This window comes from Anastrepha ludens, chromosome 5 (assembly GCF_028408465.1).
Source record: "Anastrepha ludens isolate Willacy chromosome 5, idAnaLude1.1, whole genome shotgun sequence".
Taxonomy (NCBI): Eukaryota; Metazoa; Arthropoda; class Insecta; order Diptera; family Tephritidae; genus Anastrepha; species Anastrepha ludens.
Genome location: NC_071501.1, coordinates 26015832 through 26035560, shown reverse-complemented (window position 1 = coordinate 26035560; position 19729 = coordinate 26015832). Strand labels below are relative to the sequence as shown.

The window sequence follows — 19729 nt, the reverse complement described above, 5'->3', positions numbered from 1 at the left end:
ATATGCATATATCAAGTGTGTATGTGTGTATGTGCATACATACACATATACGTACATTTATCCTAGTCGCCACTCTGCCACACAGCAGCTTGTGTGCTGTTCCGCGTTGCTGTTGCTTCCATTGCGCCATATCTCGCGGTCGTTAATGTTGTTTTTGGTGTTGTTGTTGTTGTTGCAGTTGTTGTTTGTTATTTTTGCGCCGTTGTCGCTTGTGATGTTGATGACGATGCCGTCAGCGGGTGTCACAAATGCAAATAATGGTCGCAATTGTGTTTTTGCACTTTTTGCTGCCCCCACCTCCAGTAACAGCGCCCGCACCAGCAGCAGCAGCAGCAGCAAGTCCACCATCAACCACTTCTAAATACTACGCGTACAGCTGACACTGCCAGCCAACTGCCACTCCCACTGATCAGCACCCACAGGCGCTCCCAAAGCCTTTATTCTAGTTGCAGCTCTTAGTCGAGCACAATTGCCACATGTCCGTATGGCTGAATGTATTGGTAAGTGCTGTTGTTCTTTGATTGTAGTTACTGTTTTTGTCATCATATCGTTTTTATTATTTAATTCCTGTTTGTGAAATAGAAATTGCCGTGACGATAGTCGCGAATTATGCGCATTGTCTGATAGCAGTGGCCTCTGTATGGGCCCCCTTCTACGCCTGCTACTTGCCACCCACCCGCGTATTTGGCCGTTCATTGTTGTGGCATATGCTCTTGTCGCGACAAGTGCGTCTGAATATCTTGTTCGACATCATACTTTAGGCCAAGTCGTTGAGCAACGTTAGAGGGCGAGGCGCCGCAGAGCAGAGGGAGTCTACCCAATTTACGAGTATTTCGAGGAATAAATATAATAAAAATTTCAAATCAGATAATTGGCGGATGTGTATAGGAAAAATATTACAAATATATGTTTTGAGCGCTCATTCAGTGTGAGCCTGCTTAAATGAGCCAAATCAGGCTGTTATGCGGATATATTTTTAGTTCATACCCGCTAAAGCCTTTCATGTGGTGGATGTGTTCTCTCGCCACTTCTCTTTAACATCCTTTTGGACGTTATCATGAAAAACGCCTCGCCCTCTGCAGGCGGTATTAGCTGGGGACTGTAAGGGCGCCTAGCTGGTTTCGATTACGCAGATGACATCTGTCTTCTGTCCCACAACTATCTTGCCATGGCAGCGAAGATTCAAGCAGTGCGACAAGCAGTTGAGAAAGCCGGCCTGAAAATCAGTATCCAGAAAATCTAAGTCATAAGCACAGGAAATACCCAAAATGTCTCAGTTGATGGTATGAATCTAGAAGATGTACAACCTTTCTGCTATTTAGGCTGCGGTATATCGGTCTCTGGAGGTGCGAGCAGTGATATCAAAAGCCGAATAAAGAAAGCTGTGGCGGTATTTGGCTCTCTGTAAGCAATATAGAACGCATCACACATTTCACGGCGCACAATTTTTGATTCCGATGTAAAGTCGGCTTTACTTTATGGTTGTGAAAAGTGGAATGCGACGTCACTTGACACCAGCTCATTACAAGTTTTGGTAAACAGCTGCCTTCGAAAAATTCTCTCAGCATTCTAGTCAAATATTATCTCGAATGTTGACTTATCGGCCAGAACCCAGCTGAAGCCAACACTATTAGGGATCCAAAAGAGAAAATTGGGCTAGATTGGTCATATTCTACGCAGAGTAAATGGTAACTTAACAAGGGCCGCCATTGACTGACACCCCCAAGGAATCCACAGGCGTGGAGGACCAGCGAATACCTGGAAACGACTGCTGAAGTTAAGAGATTGGCGTAAAACAGACCCGAACTGGAACTCTAGGAATTTATGATGTTGATGAATGCTAGCCTTATTCACTGGCACTTCTGCCATTACATTTACTACATCAGGTTCTATTTAACCCAGATGTACCCTCATTTAGGCTGGGCATTGTTTGAAAGCCAAATTCTTTCAGTAAAGTTTCCGCCTTGCGGCAAGAGGATCAATCTTGGTTCCATTCGGATCCATTTGATCTCGTTGAAAGATGCATGTGTGCAATTCCCTAATGTAGGTAAAAGATCTTATAAGCCCTTCGTCTTGACGAAGTTCTTGTGTGACTTCTTAATGGGTTTTTTGTTTTGTTTTTTTTTTGTCGGGACAACTAGCAAGTGCAGCACTCAGACATGAATTAAGTCCATTGTACTACACTTGGATTCCCTTTTAGTTTTTTTAAATCTACCCGATCTTCGAAGAAATTTGAGTAGATCGTGTGGTATCAAAGAGCCAAGATGGTCGCTTCTTAACACATCAGTGCCAAAGACATCAAACCTGATTCCTGATTTGGGGTCCGTTATGAGCCGCGGGGGCTAGGCTACATTTCCCTCTCCATATTAAACCATCCTGAGCTTATGACAAAGCGTAAAAGGTTATTGATACCTAAAGAGTGTAGATTATCTATATTCGTTAAGAAGTATGATTTTAAAAATCGGTTCCTGCTACTGGCTAGGGCTGGGCATGTGCAAAAAAGGTGTTGAATTGTTTCCAGCTCCTCCTCATTTCTGCAGCTATGACAGAAATCATGCATGTAAACGCCTAATCTCTTTGCATGATTTCCCATGAGACAATGTCCTGTGAGGGCCCTACTAAGGTCCTGATTGAAAGTCTATTCAGTTTTAAAATACTCTTGGACAAACGTAAATTTAGCCTTGGCCATGTTTGCCTAGCAATTTCACAGGTGTTAACGCTTATCCAAACTGATTAGTGCGTCCTTAATGAGAAGCTAACAAGTTGCGAGAGGTATCTCCATAAAATTACTTATGTCTGGCAAACAGGTACCTTCTCTTGCAAGTTTTTTTTTTTTTTTTTTTTTTTTTTTTTTTTTTTTTTTTTTTTTTTTTGTCGGGACAACTAGCAAGTGCAGCACTCAGACATTAATTGAGCCCATTGTACTACACTTGGATTCCCTTTTAATTTTCTTTAAATCTACCCGATCTCCGAAGAAATCTGAGTAGATCTTGTGGTGCCAAGGAGCCAAGATGGTCGCTTCTTAACACATCAGTGCCAAAGACCTCAAACCTGATTCGAGCGAAGGCGGGGCAGACACACAGGAAGTGGTCCGCCGTCTCATCCTCCTCTTCACAAGCTGGGCAGAGTACACTGTCTGAGATGCCCAACCTTTCCATGTGCTTTGCCCACAGAAAGTGGCCTGTCATCAGTCCTACCAGCCGTCTGCACTCCCCTCTGCTTAATGACAGAAGGGTTTGCGACAGTCGATCGGACATGACAGGTAACATCAGTTTTGTCCATCTGCAGCCTCTCTCAGCCTGCCAAGCTCGCTTGTGGGTAGTAGTTACCCATTTGCTAACCGTGGCCGTGATGGCCGCAGAGGGGAGTGGCAAAGCGGGCTCTGGGCCAAAGAAGTTGGCCTCTTGCAAGTTAGTCTGCCCTACAGTTCACTGGTATACTTCTGTGGCCTGGAACGCAGCATAAGATTGTACGATATTGCTTGGCCATCTCATTTATAGATTGGCGACAACGTAAGACACTCCTTGATGTTGTGTGGAATGCATCCAGGGCTCTTAGGGCAGCTTGGCTGTCTGATAGAATGCAGATATCCGTTGATGATATTCTGTTTATCTTTAGCCATTTTAAGGCTTCATGAATAGCGTTTATTTCCGCTTGAAAAACACTACAGTGATCCGGTAGATTAAAGGAAATTAGAAGGCTTTTCGCAAAATAACCCTGATCCTACACCGGTGTCCATTTTAGATCCGTCCGTGTAGATCTTAACGGGTGTGTTGGGTGTTGCATCTTCTTCAAGCCAATGGATACATCTTATAAATTAACCGAATTAAGCCATCGAACCTTCGATAGGCTGCCTTCTCATGACATAGAAAATTGGCAAATATTATATCCATAACAAGGCAGTCCTAGCTATTTATCAAAGCTCCTATTCCCACGACAGTTGCTTCTACGTTTCCGGTCATTGGTCGCCATCCTCCTCTAATCCTCTTCCTTTTTTCCCCCTGCTCAGTTCTTCTGTCACTATTTTTCTTCTATCACAATGGATGAATTTGAACTTTGTCCAGTGGTGCCCTTGGCACGAAAGCCTCTGATCCCATATCTTTCCGTATCAAGCCCAAGTAATGGTGATAATCTTCTCATGACCAACCAATACCCTTTCGTGCTGGATCTCACTCCAATTCATAAACTCGAAATATAAACAGTCTACCATATTTTCTTTGCCTCAGGTGGTTGATTTCCTCATAAACAAGTGTGAAAAATGTCATACAGATGAGAATTCTACTGATAGGTTACTCGTGAGCTATATTTTACCGTACTTTGAAAACACTTGGCATTACGTGAAAACACAATTTCAAAAAAAATGTAAGACTCTCGAGCTCAGTCCATCACATGGGACTCAGTGGGATATCGCTGAGCAACCTCAACATATATTTGAAAAATATGCATTGAAATAAATCCATTCAATGGCAGTTACTTAATGGAAAAAATATATCATCACTTCTCTTTTATGTTAACCTAAAGCACCTTCATACAGATTCTTAATCCCAACATCATAGCACTCTGATTACAATGCCTCCTTGAATGCTTTATCAACGCGTAATTCGTAATTCACATTTATGCACCTCATCGCTGTGTGCGCTGTCGCGCCTATTATTTGTGACAATCGACGATCGCGCAAGTGCCACAATGTGCTGCTAATTGCGCATAGATTGTCAGATGTGTGAGCGATAATCAGCGACGCCAACAGCAGCGCCATATCTGCGCTAAAAATCGCTGCTAACTAGCAGAATAGCGCGTCCCTTTCCCAACACGCACAACTCTGAAACCGCGCCTAAAAAATGGGCTGCTGTCATGAGGCTTCGCACGCCTGCGCGAGTATGCATCAATGTTGCGCACCATAGCAACGTTAGGACAACTCTATTCACGCCGACCAACAGCGACGACGGTGTCAGAACTGCCGTCGACGTAGCGCTCCCCCACTGCAGTGTCGTTCGGTGCCGCGCGCGGTGATCGCGATCGCGATGATTCTGATCGCGCTTATTTATTTCAAATTGACTCATTTGGCAATATTAATAACTTAAAGCGCATGCGCAAACGCACTCTACACGCACACACACACGCACATGCGGCTTCGTTGCTGCTAAAAGCCACATCAATTGTGGATATTTTTGTTTTACTCCTTAACTCGTAACTCTTTCGGCCATATTGTTGCTGCGGCACGAATAAAAGATGCTGCGCGTGCGACAATGGCTGTAATCAAACAGCCAGCAGTTTGCTGTGCTGCTTCATTCATTCGATTGCCGACTGATCGCCGCGACTGTGCGGCTAGCAATGCGGCTAACTGGTCTATTTGTTGCTAGCGCAGTGGTCATAAGTTGTAGTGAAAATGTTGCACACTGTACCTGCTGAGATTTGTGCGCGCACTCGCATCATTTCTCCGCGCAACATCGCCGAATGCGATCGACGGCCAAGCAATGATCGGCGGCCGCCGCTTGTAACTCAGAAATCATTAAATAAGGAATGCGCGATACTTTATGGATTTGCGCGCCGATGTATACGACTTCGAGTGGGTAGCTTGGCTGGTTGGCTGCAGTGTCGAGAAGTTGCAGTTGCATTTGCACGACGCAAATCGCGAAGGCAATCTCGCTGGCATTCAGTCCAGCCATTGCCATGGCCAATAGGGATATGCGCGTTGAAGTGGCATGCCTAAATTATGGTTAACGATTTGCGCTGTTAATATCCCTCGTAATTTGTTGTTTTTGAATAATTTTTAACGATTTCATTTCGCGAAAGCGTTGACGAAGTGCTGCTGTCGTGCAACGATTATAAATCAACTGCACGAATATGCAAAGTGTGCGGATCGAGCAAGTTTGAATGGGTCCGTTGAGGTGTAAGAAGGTGAAAGACTTGGTGTTTAGGAAGTATGCAGGGATGTGAACAGCATCAAGGAGATGAAAGCAAGAAATATTTTTGTAATACAATATACAGGGTGTTATTTTGTGAGATTTAAAAATTCCATCTTAAAAAACTTCAAAATTCAGGAGACAAAAGTAAAGCCAAGCAACATATTTCCAAAAATTATTAATATAGGAGTTTCCAATAAGAGGTGTTATTTTGATATTCAAAGAAAAATGCTATTTTCTAACATAAATGATCGGATGTTTATTTCATTATATATAGAGGAAGGTAAGCCGTTAATAGTGGAAAATAACATCAGGCAAATGACCACCACGACTACACTTACAGGGCAATATCCTATTCATGAAATTTTCAATAACCGAATTGCAAAGTGGCTACCCTATGACCTCGATAGCCTCACGAATTCCATCTCTGAGGTATTGAATCGACCCTGGACTGTTGGCGTAGACCTTCTGTTTCACGTGGCTCCAAAGAAAAAAGGCACAAGGTGTTAAATCACAAGATCTCGTTGGCCCATTGTGATCACCTCTTCGAGAGATAACACGGTCCCGAAACTTCTCCCATAAAAGATCAATGCCTTCGTTGCTTGTGTGGCAAGTAGCGCCGTCTTGTTGAAAATAAACGTTGTCCAGATCAATACCATCCAATTCCGGCCATAAAAAATCGTTAATCATCTCTCGATAGCGCAATCCATTCACCAATAACACTTGTTATTGGAAAACTCTTTAGAATGAAATTTAACAAAATTTCTTATATGCAAATTTTTTTTTCCTTTATTTGAAAATCAAAATTTTCTTCTGAAATACGTGTTGCCCAAAAACAAATATTTGTTTTATGTAGAAAATTGCCGAAAATTAAAACTCCCACTAAATGTTCACATTTTCATTCCAAATTTTTGATCTTTTATAGTTTTTTAGTTGTCCAAAAGTTTTTTAGGTTTAACATTGGTCCTGTTTTGTTATTTTTTAAGTTTCTGAAGAAGATTTTTCAAAACGTTCTAAATTAAACATTTGAAATGAGATTTTAGAACTTAAAAAAAAGCAATTACTTAAAATTGTTTAAACTTTAAGCATTTTAAACTTAACTCAAAAAATTTAAACTTAAAAATAGTTTAAATTTCAGTTCTTCTCTGGGACTAACTTCTGTAATACCAAAACTTGCATATGTCACTGCAATGCCTCTATAGGCAATACCATCAAATCGACCATTGAACCGCTTCATCAGGCAAGCGTAAGGGATTGTGTTACCAGCATCGCCAAGTTCCATAAGGTAAACGCTCAGCTGATCTTTGAAGATTATCTTTGTCGAAATGCTTGACAGAGAAGCGCGTAAAGAAGAGGTCTAGATTTTTAATTTCTCGTGCACAAGTATTTACTTAATATATATAGTAAGGCCTTCAGTGGCTTTGAATTAAGCGGATTCTTGATCCACACTCTAAATACCAATAAAATAACTTCAAAATTTGCTATCGTACTATTATTCCTCCAAATAACAAAATTGAGTCCATAAATGAATCACAAACCACAACCAACTTATTAGCTTTTTTTAACTAAATCCATTTCAGACGCCTAAAACTTAATTACTTAACTGAAAATGATCGATCCCGATTTGGACGACACACATCTCTGCATCAAATGCAGTTCCACGATCGTCGGTCTGGAAGCATACATCGAGCATCGCAAAACGCGATGCACCAACCTCAGCAGCGCCACCGTGCGCAATAAAAACGATCAGGTCTCAACGCATGCAGTGCCCACAGATATGATTTCCACGCCACGCGCACATCTCGATCACACCTACGATGCTTTTGCCTTTGCCGAGTCTGAAACATATGCCAAAGAGGCAACGCATGGCGGCAAAACCTCCAAGTCGCTTGCCGACGCTTATGAGCTTCCCTACGAGCTGGGTGCAGATGTGTTTTTTTCTTCATTGCAGTTACAGAGTGTACAAGCGGCTGGACCCTCAACGAGCGGAAAGCAAGGAATTAACGCGCACACTCAGCCATTGGGTAGCTTGCAACAACGTCACCACAAATCGGAACATGCCGAACATATGGGACAGGCCGATGAGCCCTGGATGTCAGATACGCATGCGAGTGGAAGCGGCACACAACAGCAGAAATCCTATGAGGTTTTCAAACCTATGACGTTTGTCCACGAATCGCCTGAGGCTAGTGAAGAGGAAGACGAAGATGTTGATGTGGAAATCGACGAAGAGGATGACGTTTATGATCCAATGGCAGAAGCGCATGCAACTGGTGGAAAATGGAAACCACCAACAATGCCGCACTCGCCACCTGTTGTGCCTGAAACGCACACCGGTGGCAAATGGCGACCGGAAAATCGTCCAACATTGAACGTCACACACACACAACTTACACGGCTCTCGCCGAATTGGGATGAGCCAGCCTACGAATTGGAAGGTGCAGAACTAAATGAGGGCCAGCATCCACCTGCCGAACACACGAAAGGTAAGTGGATACCAGGCACAAAGATGCAACGTCTCGAATACAAAGAGGAAGTGGTCGAGTTGGCAAAGTCCGCAAATGAAGAATATTGGTGTAATATTTGTTGTCGTCGCTTGAAGAACAAAGCGAATTACGAGAACCATCTCAAAACCGGTTATCATCGTAAACGTGCAGAACCTGAACGACAGTTAGAAAAGGCTGCACTGGATACTATACAACGCGGCGAATTGAGTAAAAGTTTCCTAGTGCCAGTAGAGGACCCCAAGCCAGCCACCGGTGATGGCGTTAAAAAACGCAAACGACGCACCAACTTTATTCGCTGTCAACTCTGCAAGCACAGCATGTTGCGCCATCTGGTGGGCAAGCACTTGATTTCACACTATCACTACCGACGCATGCAGATGAATCCGGCAAAGTCGTTGCATATGATACTGGATAATATACACTCGGTAGTGTTGCAGTCACCCTATCAATGTCGGCCATGTCGCTTCTATACCAACACCGAGGAAATGTTTTTGGAACACTGGAGCTCGCCAGCGCATTTGGATGCTACCGAGGGACTCGGTAAGTTATGGTGCAGCTACTGTCACTTCGAATGCGAGGATAACAATCAAATGCGTCGCCATCTGCTCAGCTCCGATCACAAAGAAGTTATATTGGCCATCAATCGTTCTGTGCCGATTTGTATTAGCAAGAAGCTGAACATCGACTGCAATCGTTGTCGCCAAAGTTTTCGCTATAACGCAGAGTTACGTCGGCATGCGCTGCTCTGCCATCCGGGCAAAGAATTGAGTGGTACAGTGTCGGACGTCTATCAAAGTCGTTACAATTGCGATTTGTGCACGGAGTGTTTTCGCTCTAAAATCGCACTGCAACGACATGAGAAGAATAGACACAGCATCAGCAAATATTTCTGCTCCATTTGCAAACTGGAATTCAATACGCCTTGTAAGGCACGCAGGCATCGGAAGACGGCTGAGCATCGGGCGTGTGCAATCGCAGCGGAACGGAGTGCGGGAGTGAAGCGAAAGTGCGCAACGACAAAAGACGTCAAGAGTTGCGACAAATGCAGTTTCGTGTAAGCTACTCTAATCGGAAAAATGGTAACCTGACACAGTTTTAAATTTGAGATCTTTTTTTCGTCTTTTGCAGCGCCTCATCGGAGGTTGAAGCAATGCTGCATGAGCTCTCGCACCCGAAAACTGAGTACACGCGCAATACAGTTATCATCAAAGCCAGCAGCAGCAGCGGCAATGGCAGTGCCAACAACAAAACTTCGGAGAAGAAAGTGAAACCCAAATCTAGCGAGAAGCAGCGCATCAAATGCAAGGACTGTGAAGAACAATTCGACAACAAAGAGGCGCTTAATGCGCATCGAGATCTGTTGCATCCGCTACTACGTCACGTCTGCTTGAGTTGTGGTCAGAGTTTTGCGCTGGCACAAGCACTTGGACGTCATGCGCGTCTTTGTCAGCCGAAGGCAAGCACTTCGAAAGAGGCACTTCGTGACGCTGGTGACGTCGCGCAAAACAAGAATAACTGGAGCTGCGGGGAATGCGATTTCAGGTTTGCTGTTTTTTTTATTTCGGCTTTTTTTCAAATCCCTAATCTCAAAAATTACTCTCTCTCTCCTTACGCAGCGCGCCTTACGAGTCGGAGCTGATTTTTCATCGCCTTCATCACACCTACGGTCCAATGACTAAAAACCAGGTAATCGCATGTCCAATTTGCGCAAAAGAGTTTCGTAAACATTCGTTACGTTGCCACTTGCGCCAACACACAAATGAGAAAATTTTTGGTTGCGAATTATGCGAATTGAAATTTTCACGTCGTCACAATCTCAAGGACCACATGAAGGGAGTGCATGGAATGGCGTTAGCGACGCCGAAAAATCAAGAAACCACATCCGCGAATGACGAGCCTCCGAAAGTGAAGAAACGAAAAGTTGATAGCGGTAATTTCGCTTGCGGTACTTGCGCCAAAACTTTTACCACAGAGTGAGTATAAACGTAGAACTTGTAAGACTTCTTGAAATCTTATTCCTTTATCCAGAAACTGAAAATTTGCCAGAAAACCATCTGGAACCATTTTTTTTTGCTGGTCCCACGAAAAATCCCAAATTACCGCTTACGATGCTTTGTTGAAAAGTAGCAAAGAAGGTATTCTGCATGCCCATAGTTTTAGTCAGAGCAATCGTCACGTATTCTGCTGTATTTTGCCTATGTTTTTGGCACCTAATGGAAAACTTATGTCTGGAATCTCTTTTGAAAGAAAATAGAAAGCGTTAGCTTTTCTACAAGGGATCAATGGAGATACTCAGATACAGTACTCTCTTAGGAAGCTCGGTATTAACTTTTTAAGCCGACGACTCCAAGACTGTAAATGTACTGGAGCGGAATGTGATTTGGACTTCGGATGCTTTACCTTTTTAGTTATGAAGAGAACGATCTTCCAATCGAAAATCTTTGCCATACTTAAAGTAGCAGGCCGGATGATTGGCGAAAGGTAGCGAGGAATTAAAAACAGGGTTTGTAATGAGAGCGAAGCTGATCTAAAAGCCTCATAAACCCCTTTTACCTCTTCAAAACTAATTCAGGTATTTGAGTTGAGACTGAACTCCGTTTCAAAGTGGAAGGGTTTGAGTTTAAGTCTTGAATTTAGCTGGGGGACTGTTGTATTTAAGACTGCCTGATGCATAGGCGAACTGCGATCATTTGAACCGGCGCGAACTTTAGAGTCACCAATACCCATTAATAAATCTCATGAGTGCCATTGAGGAAGTATTAACACCGGCAAAAGAACTATATGTTTCCGGAGAAGAACTGACAACCTTCTTTTCAGACAGATTAGAAGTAGGCTAAGAGCCCTAATAGGACTAATTAAGAAGAACAACCCATGGAGGCGACATTATACACTATTTCTTGTTAGGATGATGAAGATAGTACAGAGCATTTTCTCTGCTCCTGTCCAGCTTTTCTAAAACTTAGGTGGTACATTTTTAGGTCGGATGTACTAAGAATGGGCGAGCGACATTTTCTTTTTCTTGACAAACTGCACGTGTAAAAAAAAAATAAATAGTTAGCGCGTACACTTCTGTTAGGTGTTTGCCCGAGCTCCCTCACCTCGTTGTGGCGTGCGTCTTTATGTTGTTCCACAACTGGAGGGACCTACAGTTTTAAGTCGACTCCGAACGGCTAATGGGTTTCTCACGAGGAGCTTTTTCATGGCAGAAAAAGTACTTAAAAAAAATTCCGTCCATTCACAGTTCCACTACAACGAAGTCGAACAGTTTTTGCGCGGTTCACATCTGAAAACAAAACTCCAAAAATAATCATTAACGATCACAGAGGTTTTTTTGAGTGTTTGGTGGGATTGGAAGGGATTAGCGCAAAAAGAATTGACTGAATCACTGAGAGTAGAATGGAATGGATTTGTGTATGACCGTAAATTTCCTGAGCACTCAGGTAAAATTACCTATTCCACTTAAGAGTGGCACATTCATCCATCTCGGAATGTCTCGAAATCCCTAGTAAAAATTCAAAAGCAAGGACAATGGACACCGTAAGAGCTAGAGCTGCGAGATGTTGAAAAACGATTATTTACTTATGAACAGTTGGTGGAAAGGCAGAACCGGAGGGAGCTGCTACATCGCAATGTAAAAGTAAGTGGCGATGAAAAATGTGTCCACTAACTGATACTCCACGTTGATGGTCACGCTGATGATACACTTCTCCAAAGTTATGCTCTGTACTTTACTCGGTGTTTGGTCTATTCTATTTGTGGTGTGCGTCTTAGTGTTGCTTCCCAAATGAAAGGACCTATACATTAAAGATGACTCCGAACCGCAAATAGTTTTTATGAGGAGCTTTTTCATGGTAGAAATGCACTCTGAAGTTTACCATCGTGGGCCGAGGGGCGAAAGCTTTTAAAGAAACTTTTTCTATCACTTGATGTTTCGTCCGTGTGGTCTCGAATCCGTGCACTATCGAATGGTAATCACGCATTAACCCATTCGTCTAGTGCGATGGCAGTAACATATTACGAACCATTAAAGTCGAGTAGTGAAAATCATCACTTTTGTATTCACTTAATCACTTTGCTCGGGAGCATAGGGCCTCGACAAGACTCTTTCATCGTACACGGTTCTGGGCAGTTGTTTTTGCGCCATCCCATGTAATGTAGGCACCTGCCAGCTCCCGCAACATCGACCTTCTTCAAGTAATCTTTGGCTGACCGCGACCTCTGCTCCCTTGCGGATTCAGTCCAGTACCATTCTCGTGATGCTATCTGATGGCTTTCTAACGTGTGACCCATCCATCACCACTTTCTGCGTTTGATTTGCCATAGGATGGCCAACTCATTCATTGATCTCTACAGAGCATCGTTGCTGGTGATGTTCGACCAGATGATGCGGAGCTATTTGTTGACGAAAGATTGTAGCCTCTGTGTGGTGGTGTTAGAGATCAGTCATGTTTGCTTCCGTACAACAATATGAACTTCACTCATGAGTCGAATATTCATCGCTTAATGCGCCTGGAGATTTGCGAACTGGCCCATATTGTATGCATTCACCCGAACGCCGCCCTTGATTTGTTTAGCCTGCAGTTAACATCTTCATCTGCTCTCATAGCCTTCGCCTTGGTGATATTAACCTCCAGTCCGACCGTGCGTGTCTTTGTGACTAGTCTATCCGCCTTCGCTTGCATGTCAGTGAGAGAGGCCAAAGCATCAAGAGAGATGTGACTCGTCCCCAGACCGAGAAAAGGCGCAGACACACTTAGATTCGCTGAAATTGGAGCTTTTACCTCTTTCGCCGTTCCCTCCTTCATTGCTTCGATCGGTGTTACATGCCACGGCTGATCAACATTTTCACTCTTATGACAGTCTGAAAATTAATTGATTTTTGTATTCTCACGAAAGAAGTGGAGTTCTCGAGTTGAAAGTCGAAAGAGGGGAAGAAATAGCGGCAAATAATAATTATTTTTAGTTTTTTTCTTTTGAGCTTTAAACTTTCCCAAAGCTTCAACAAAAATTTGCTTCAATAAAAGGTCTCTCGAACGCAAAGCCAACGGTGTAGTTCCAATAACTTCCCTTGGACTCGATTTAAAAGTGAATTTTAGGTTAGGTTAGGCTAACTCGGCTAGGAATGAGCCACTCATCGACCTTTTGGTTCCTAGTGATGCCAGATGGGTACTGGATAGACACCAAGTAAGATTTCAATGCTTTTTGTAAATCTAAGATCCATTTTTGAAATATCCTCCAGACCTTCAAACTGTGGGGCTCCCTGGCACTTCGCGTGTGTTTTTGATAATGCCGAACAAAGACACAGAAGCTGCTCTAAAGTTTTCTCTAGCCAATTTTAAGTTTATAATTCCTCCTAAATCTCTTGCCTGTCTTTTTCGTGACTTATTCCATCTCAATAATTATTTTCATTCTTAATAAAAATTTATAAAGAGATCTCACGAAAAAAAAAGATCTCAAGAACGAAAAGCCTGCGGTGCAGTTCCATTAACTCTCGTTGAACTCGATTTAAAAGTGAATTTTAGGTTAGGTTAGGTTAACCCGGACCTTTTAGTCCCTAGCAGTATCAGATGGATACTGACCTCTATTAAGATTTAAAATAGACCCCACGTAGGATGACAACGCTTGCAGCAAATCTAAATAACGCCGTAAGACTCATTTATGAGAAATTCCCCAGGCCTTCAAACTGTGGGGCTCCCGGGCATTTCGAGCGCGTTTTTTGATATTGCCGGACAAGGACACAGAAGGTGCTCTAAAGTTTCCTCTTGTCAATTTGAAGTTTACAATTTTTTCCTATTCCCCTTGCCGGCCTTTTTGGTCACTTTCATCTCAATAATTATTTTCTTTTCATGCAACATGTCCGCTGTAATAAACCGTTCGAGCAGACCCTGAAGTCAAATGGCCAGCATTAATGTGTGGAATAACGAACAAAGACTTATATTAAAATGCGGTAGGATTAATTTTTCGCATGATGAGCAAAAATAGTTTCGCAGCCAAACATATTTTGTGTAGTACCCACATTAAAAACAACAACAACAATAATAATACGATACACTATCTACTGGCCACAGTAAGCAAAACCGCCAATATTCGTATACAAATTACGAAAAGTAAAACAAAAAAAAAAGTATTTCGTAAAATTAAATGTCGCCAAAATTAAGAAACAACAGACTAGCCACAAATTGAAAATTCCTTGCAAAAAAGGTTTGGAAAAATTTGCACAACAACAAAATAGAATCAAAAAGAATTACTGCTGGAAGGAAATGAAAATAAGTAAGATGCCTAAATAACTCATTAACAAAGGGTGGGAAAGAACTTGGGGAGCGTGGATAACATAAGAGCATTCTTTGGTGCTGAACACACATGCATACATACACACATACATGCATACCCACATACATGCACACATACATGCATACCCACATACATGCACACATAAATGTTCGAGATATGAGCATTAATGCCTTGCCATGGGGGACGATACTGCACACTTGTGTGGTTGTATTTGTTGGCATCCATATTAATGCGAGCGTTAAACGCCTCAAAGTATGCAATGCATGCACAAATCACATTCGCGGTTTGGTGTAGAATGCAAAATGCCGCTAAGCAAAGTAAACCTTGCTTTCTTTTTTACTTCTTTTGTCTTATGCGAAAATTCATTGCGTTCGAATTGCACTGCAGGCCACAAAATTTCCACTGCTAGTAGTGCCATAAGAATGCAATTGTTTCCTATATAAATAAATATAAATAATCTAGAAATATAAGTACAGCAGCAAAAGTTGCAGGCAGGCAACGAAAAATCTGTTAAAAAATTCTTAACAACTTGAATGCATGCAAGTGAATGTGAAGCGAAGGTGGCTCGATAAGACCATTGCTGTTTCAGGGAAAGTTATTAGTTCGGGCAATGGGCTTTTCAGTTCTGAGAATAGTCCGTGTGAGGTTTCTTAAACTGGCGCTCCAATAGAAATGCTAGTAACAAGAAGTTCACATGGAACTTGATGAAGAAGATCATTTTTGTACAAAAGCACTAATAGCCAGCATGAAAACCCTTTTGCTCTCTTATGCTTCTAAAGCATCTACGATAATATACGCCTGCCTACCTTTTGCCATTACACCAGTTACGGTTTCGCTTGCACTAGCAGATGATATACATTTCGACATTTTCCATACGAGCTCTTTCAATTACATAGTCTTTTTGTTGGTGTTTACCTAAGCAAGCAGATTAATTTATTTTATTACCCTAGCAGTAGTTGGGCTGTCAGTTGCGGTCTCAGAGTCAACTCTGACAAGACGGAGTTGATGCTATTCACCAGGAAATACAAGCCTCCGCCTTTAAGCTTCCAAGACTAAACAACCAGTGTCTTACACCCGCATCGGAAGTCAGGTATCTTGGAGTAATACTTGACTCCAAGCTCCACTGGAACCTGCACATAGAAAATCGAGTTAACAAGGCCAGTATAGCCTTCTACGCCAGTAAATCTATGTTCGGCAAAAAATGGGGTCTCAAGACACGTCTCGTACTTTAGATGTACAACTTAGTGGTTCTGCCAATTTTAACATATGGTTGCCTAGTTTTTGTATGTAGCTCTTCAGAAGGGCTACAACACCACTAAATTAGGGATAGTGCAGAGAACTGGGCATCACTGGTGCTTGTAGAACATGTCCCACTGCTGCACTCAACGTTATTGTGCACTTACTTCCTGTAGATCTGCAGGTTAAGTCCATTGCTGCTCAGAGTGTAATTAGGTTGAAGGAGATTGGCCTCTGGAGACAACTTCCTGTACGACATAGTAACATCTTGAAGCAGATCTCTCCTTCCTTCTCTGTTCTTCGCACTGAACTCTCCGGATTTGAGGGTTGTGCTAGGGCTATCTTTCCGAGAGCAGGCAAGACTGGAAAGAGGGGAGAATCGGCACGGATATAGGTACTGCCGGAAACGAGCAGCGTTTTTCAAGCAGAGGTCTTCGCGATCCTGCAGGCATGCAAAATGCTTCGGGATCGCTGTTGGGAGGGAGACATTAATATTTTTTCCGATAGCCAAGCTGCGATCAAGGCCTTGTCGTCCCCGTATTACAGCTCTCTTCTGGTGAACTCCTGTAAGGAGGAACTCAAACATTCGACCGACCTGGAGACATTCCCCTTATCTGGGTTCCTGGGCACAGGAATATAGAGGGAATGAAATTGTCGACGAGCTTGCCAGGAAGGGGTCGACAGAACCGGTTTCAGCTGTTCCCTCTCAGACATCGGTGTCCCTTTGTCCGTTTTTAAAGCGAAACTACACAATTTCTTTCTAAAAAAGCGCAAGACAGATGGAGGTCTGACTCATTGTGTGCTATTTCGAAAACACTATGGCCCCAATACGATAGAAACAGAACGCGTAAGGGGATGGGAATCCCCCGCCATTCAATTTCCAAACTCATTGCGGTATTCACTCGTCACTGGGTGATCGGTACTCATGCGGAGAAGATTGGAATTCCGCACAACTGTAGAAGCTTTGGGGATTATGCAGAGAAAGAGACTGTTGAGCACTTTGTTTGCAAATGTCCGGCTCTGGCGGCTAGGCGCTTGAGATTCCTTAGCGTGCCCTTTGGGGATGGCTTGAAGAGATTCTACCCTTTTCTCTTCTCCACTACATCAACAGCACTGGATGGCTGTAGAAGGTTTCTCTTCCAAAAAAAATACCAGTCTAACGGTTAGACGCGATAGAAGTGAAACCTTCCGTAAAACAAACTGAAAGAGAATGAGACGAAAGCAGCATTAGGAGCGGGATAATTATAGGTTCATTATAATATTGCTATAGAGTGCATATATTTATTTCTTCATTTTATTATTATTCATCCTCAATGTTTTCAATTTCAACAAATGATACGAGTGGCTTATGATAGCTAAAATATGATACAAATTCTTTGGTTTCTATGTTGTCAACATATCTTTGGAATACCGCGTCAATTGTTGTTTTTGATCGTGCTGTCGATTCAGTGCGATTGTTACACATTTTTAAATTGAATGTTGTATTGAGAAAGTCAATTAAAGGAACCGCCGTGTCCAATGCAAAATTTACGTTAAAATCGCCACTTAAAATCATTGGAACTTTATCGTAATCTTTTCTAAGTATCCGCGATACTTCTGGTGTATACTTTATTAAATTTTCGTGAATGAACTCCGTGATGCTATTTATTGATTGATTCGGTGAAATATAAATTGCCACAATTAAAACTGTTTTTCCATTGCTCAATCTGGTTTCGCATGCACATATTTCTCCCACTTTAGAGAGCTGATGAACAGACAGTGATTCTAGTTGCTCTGCATTCAGATCTATCTGTGGAGTTACAATACGAGCACCGTCATTTTGATTGTGGTATATTGCAACACCGCCTGCAATTGCGGTAAATATTTAAAAATGAAAATATTTACGAATATAAAAATACGGACGCAATACAGCACACGCGGTTGCTATTATGAGCGTCGTAACGCGTATATTACACAGACGTACTAACATACACACAAACATTCGTAGGACGCTTGGTCTAAGCAAGTATTAGGTAGTGTAGTATAGGTATACATAATGCCTTCTCGCTCACCGTGGCTCCGTAATACGCAGGCGCGCACACATACGTACTAGCATACATACAAACATACATACGTATGACGCTTGAACTAAACACCAAAGCAAGTAATAGGCAGTGTAGTATATATACTACAATACTCACTATACTAGCGTGGCTCAGCAGTACGCAGCCACACACATATACGTATATCAACATATAACGCTTCGCAGCCAAGAGTGGGGAGGCTACGAAGCACCGCACAAAGAGGAGACGGAGAATAGGGAACGCTGTATAACTGTGTTCTATCTCATTCTCTCGCAGGCTATATACTATAAGATCTATATGTATGTCTCTTTTTAGTGTCGCTTTTTCGTTTCATCGAGTCTCAAATTACTCTCAACGATTCTAAAGAAGTTTTCACTTCAAAATTTTTCTTTGCACAGGTAGTGGCCCACATTATGGTATCAAAACGGCACGTAAGTGTGCTGTGGTACTCTTGCCATTTTACCTACCTACCTGCCCTAACACCTATGTATTCTCGATCATTACTGACAATAGTAACATCTTGGCTGCTTAGTTGGTTGAAGTGGTGATTCTCCAAGAATCCAACCAGCGCTTCTGCGCCATTTTGTTGCCACATACTCACCACAAACAAGTTCTTGTGGGTTATTCCTTCACGACTATATCCAGTGTGTGCGGTTTAAGAATCTTAAAAGGTTGTTGACGTCGAAGCCAGACAGTAGTTCGAGCTTTCAAAAAACGGTTTCCTTTTTCACCGTCGTATGAGCAACCAAATAACCTAACCTACTGTTGTGTGCAGCCCGACAATCACAAACTTCACTCATCCAATTCCGGCAATAAGAACTCATTTATCATGGCCCTGTAACGTTCGCCAGTAACAGTGATCGTATTACCGATGGCGACCTCAAAAAAATACGTACTTTTGCAGTAAGATAATTTCGGCCCTTTCGAATGCGTGCATAAAAATACCGCCTCAAAACGCTTCGCGTACTTCTCACTCATTTTTGTTTGGTTGCGTTTACGGGAAAGTTTCGAACGACACTCATCTGAGTTAGCACTGGCGTCATAGCCATTGAGTGGGACTATTGTGAAGCAAAAAGTAGAAAGAAATATATCTTGAAGTTACAAGAAAAAAAGAACGGTTATTTTCTATGCAACAGACGGCATATAGAAGCCAAGGTCCTTACGTAATATTTTCCACGTAGTCGTCGGACAAAGGCCACCAAGTTGAGAATGACGACGAATCGCACTTCGTTCAGTGAACTTTCGAACATATGTTTTTTTTTTCAAAGTAAATTTGGAAACGTTGTTTGGTGTTAAAGTATTCATGACGACTTGTTAAACCATAGTTACCGATATCAATAGTTTTCATGCAGCTCAAAAAAACACCCGATACATATGTACATACATTACTTTTTATCCATTTTTTCCACGTTTCAATATCTAACTTTAACTAAATAGCCCAGCTCTGCAACCTGCCGTTAATACTAATATTGCATTTATTCACTGAAAAATGATGGTGAATTTCGAAAGTCATGGACTTAAACATGCATCCTCGTAAATATGCGCTCATGCATGGATGCCCGTATAAGAAATCATAGGCACCAACGGCGCTTGTACGGCGCTGGTGTATCCGTCGTCGCCTGAAGTGTTGCATAATTGCACAAGTCATATTCACTGGTATCTACTATGAATGGCTCCCTCACTGACCATTCTCAGGCGCTATATAGTAAATGCATGTGCATATGTATGT

At 42.4% G+C, this 19729-nt stretch overlaps 1 protein-coding gene across 1 annotated transcript in view; it reads left to right on the top strand.

Moving 5' to 3' along the window:
* The window catches only part of LOC128864457 (zinc finger protein 624), a 146079-nt gene that overhangs the window by 82411 nt on the left and 43939 nt on the right, over positions 1 to 19729 (top strand). Inside the window, exons 2-4 of the mRNA XM_054104121.1 lie at positions 7484 to 9464; positions 9539 to 9952; positions 10027 to 10383. Of these exons, the coding sequence (XP_053960096.1) occupies positions 7513 to 9464; positions 9539 to 9952; positions 10027 to 10383 (2723 nt within the window). The 5' untranslated portion in view covers positions 7484 to 7512. The remainder of the gene's footprint in view (positions 1 to 7483; positions 9465 to 9538; positions 9953 to 10026; positions 10384 to 19729) is intronic.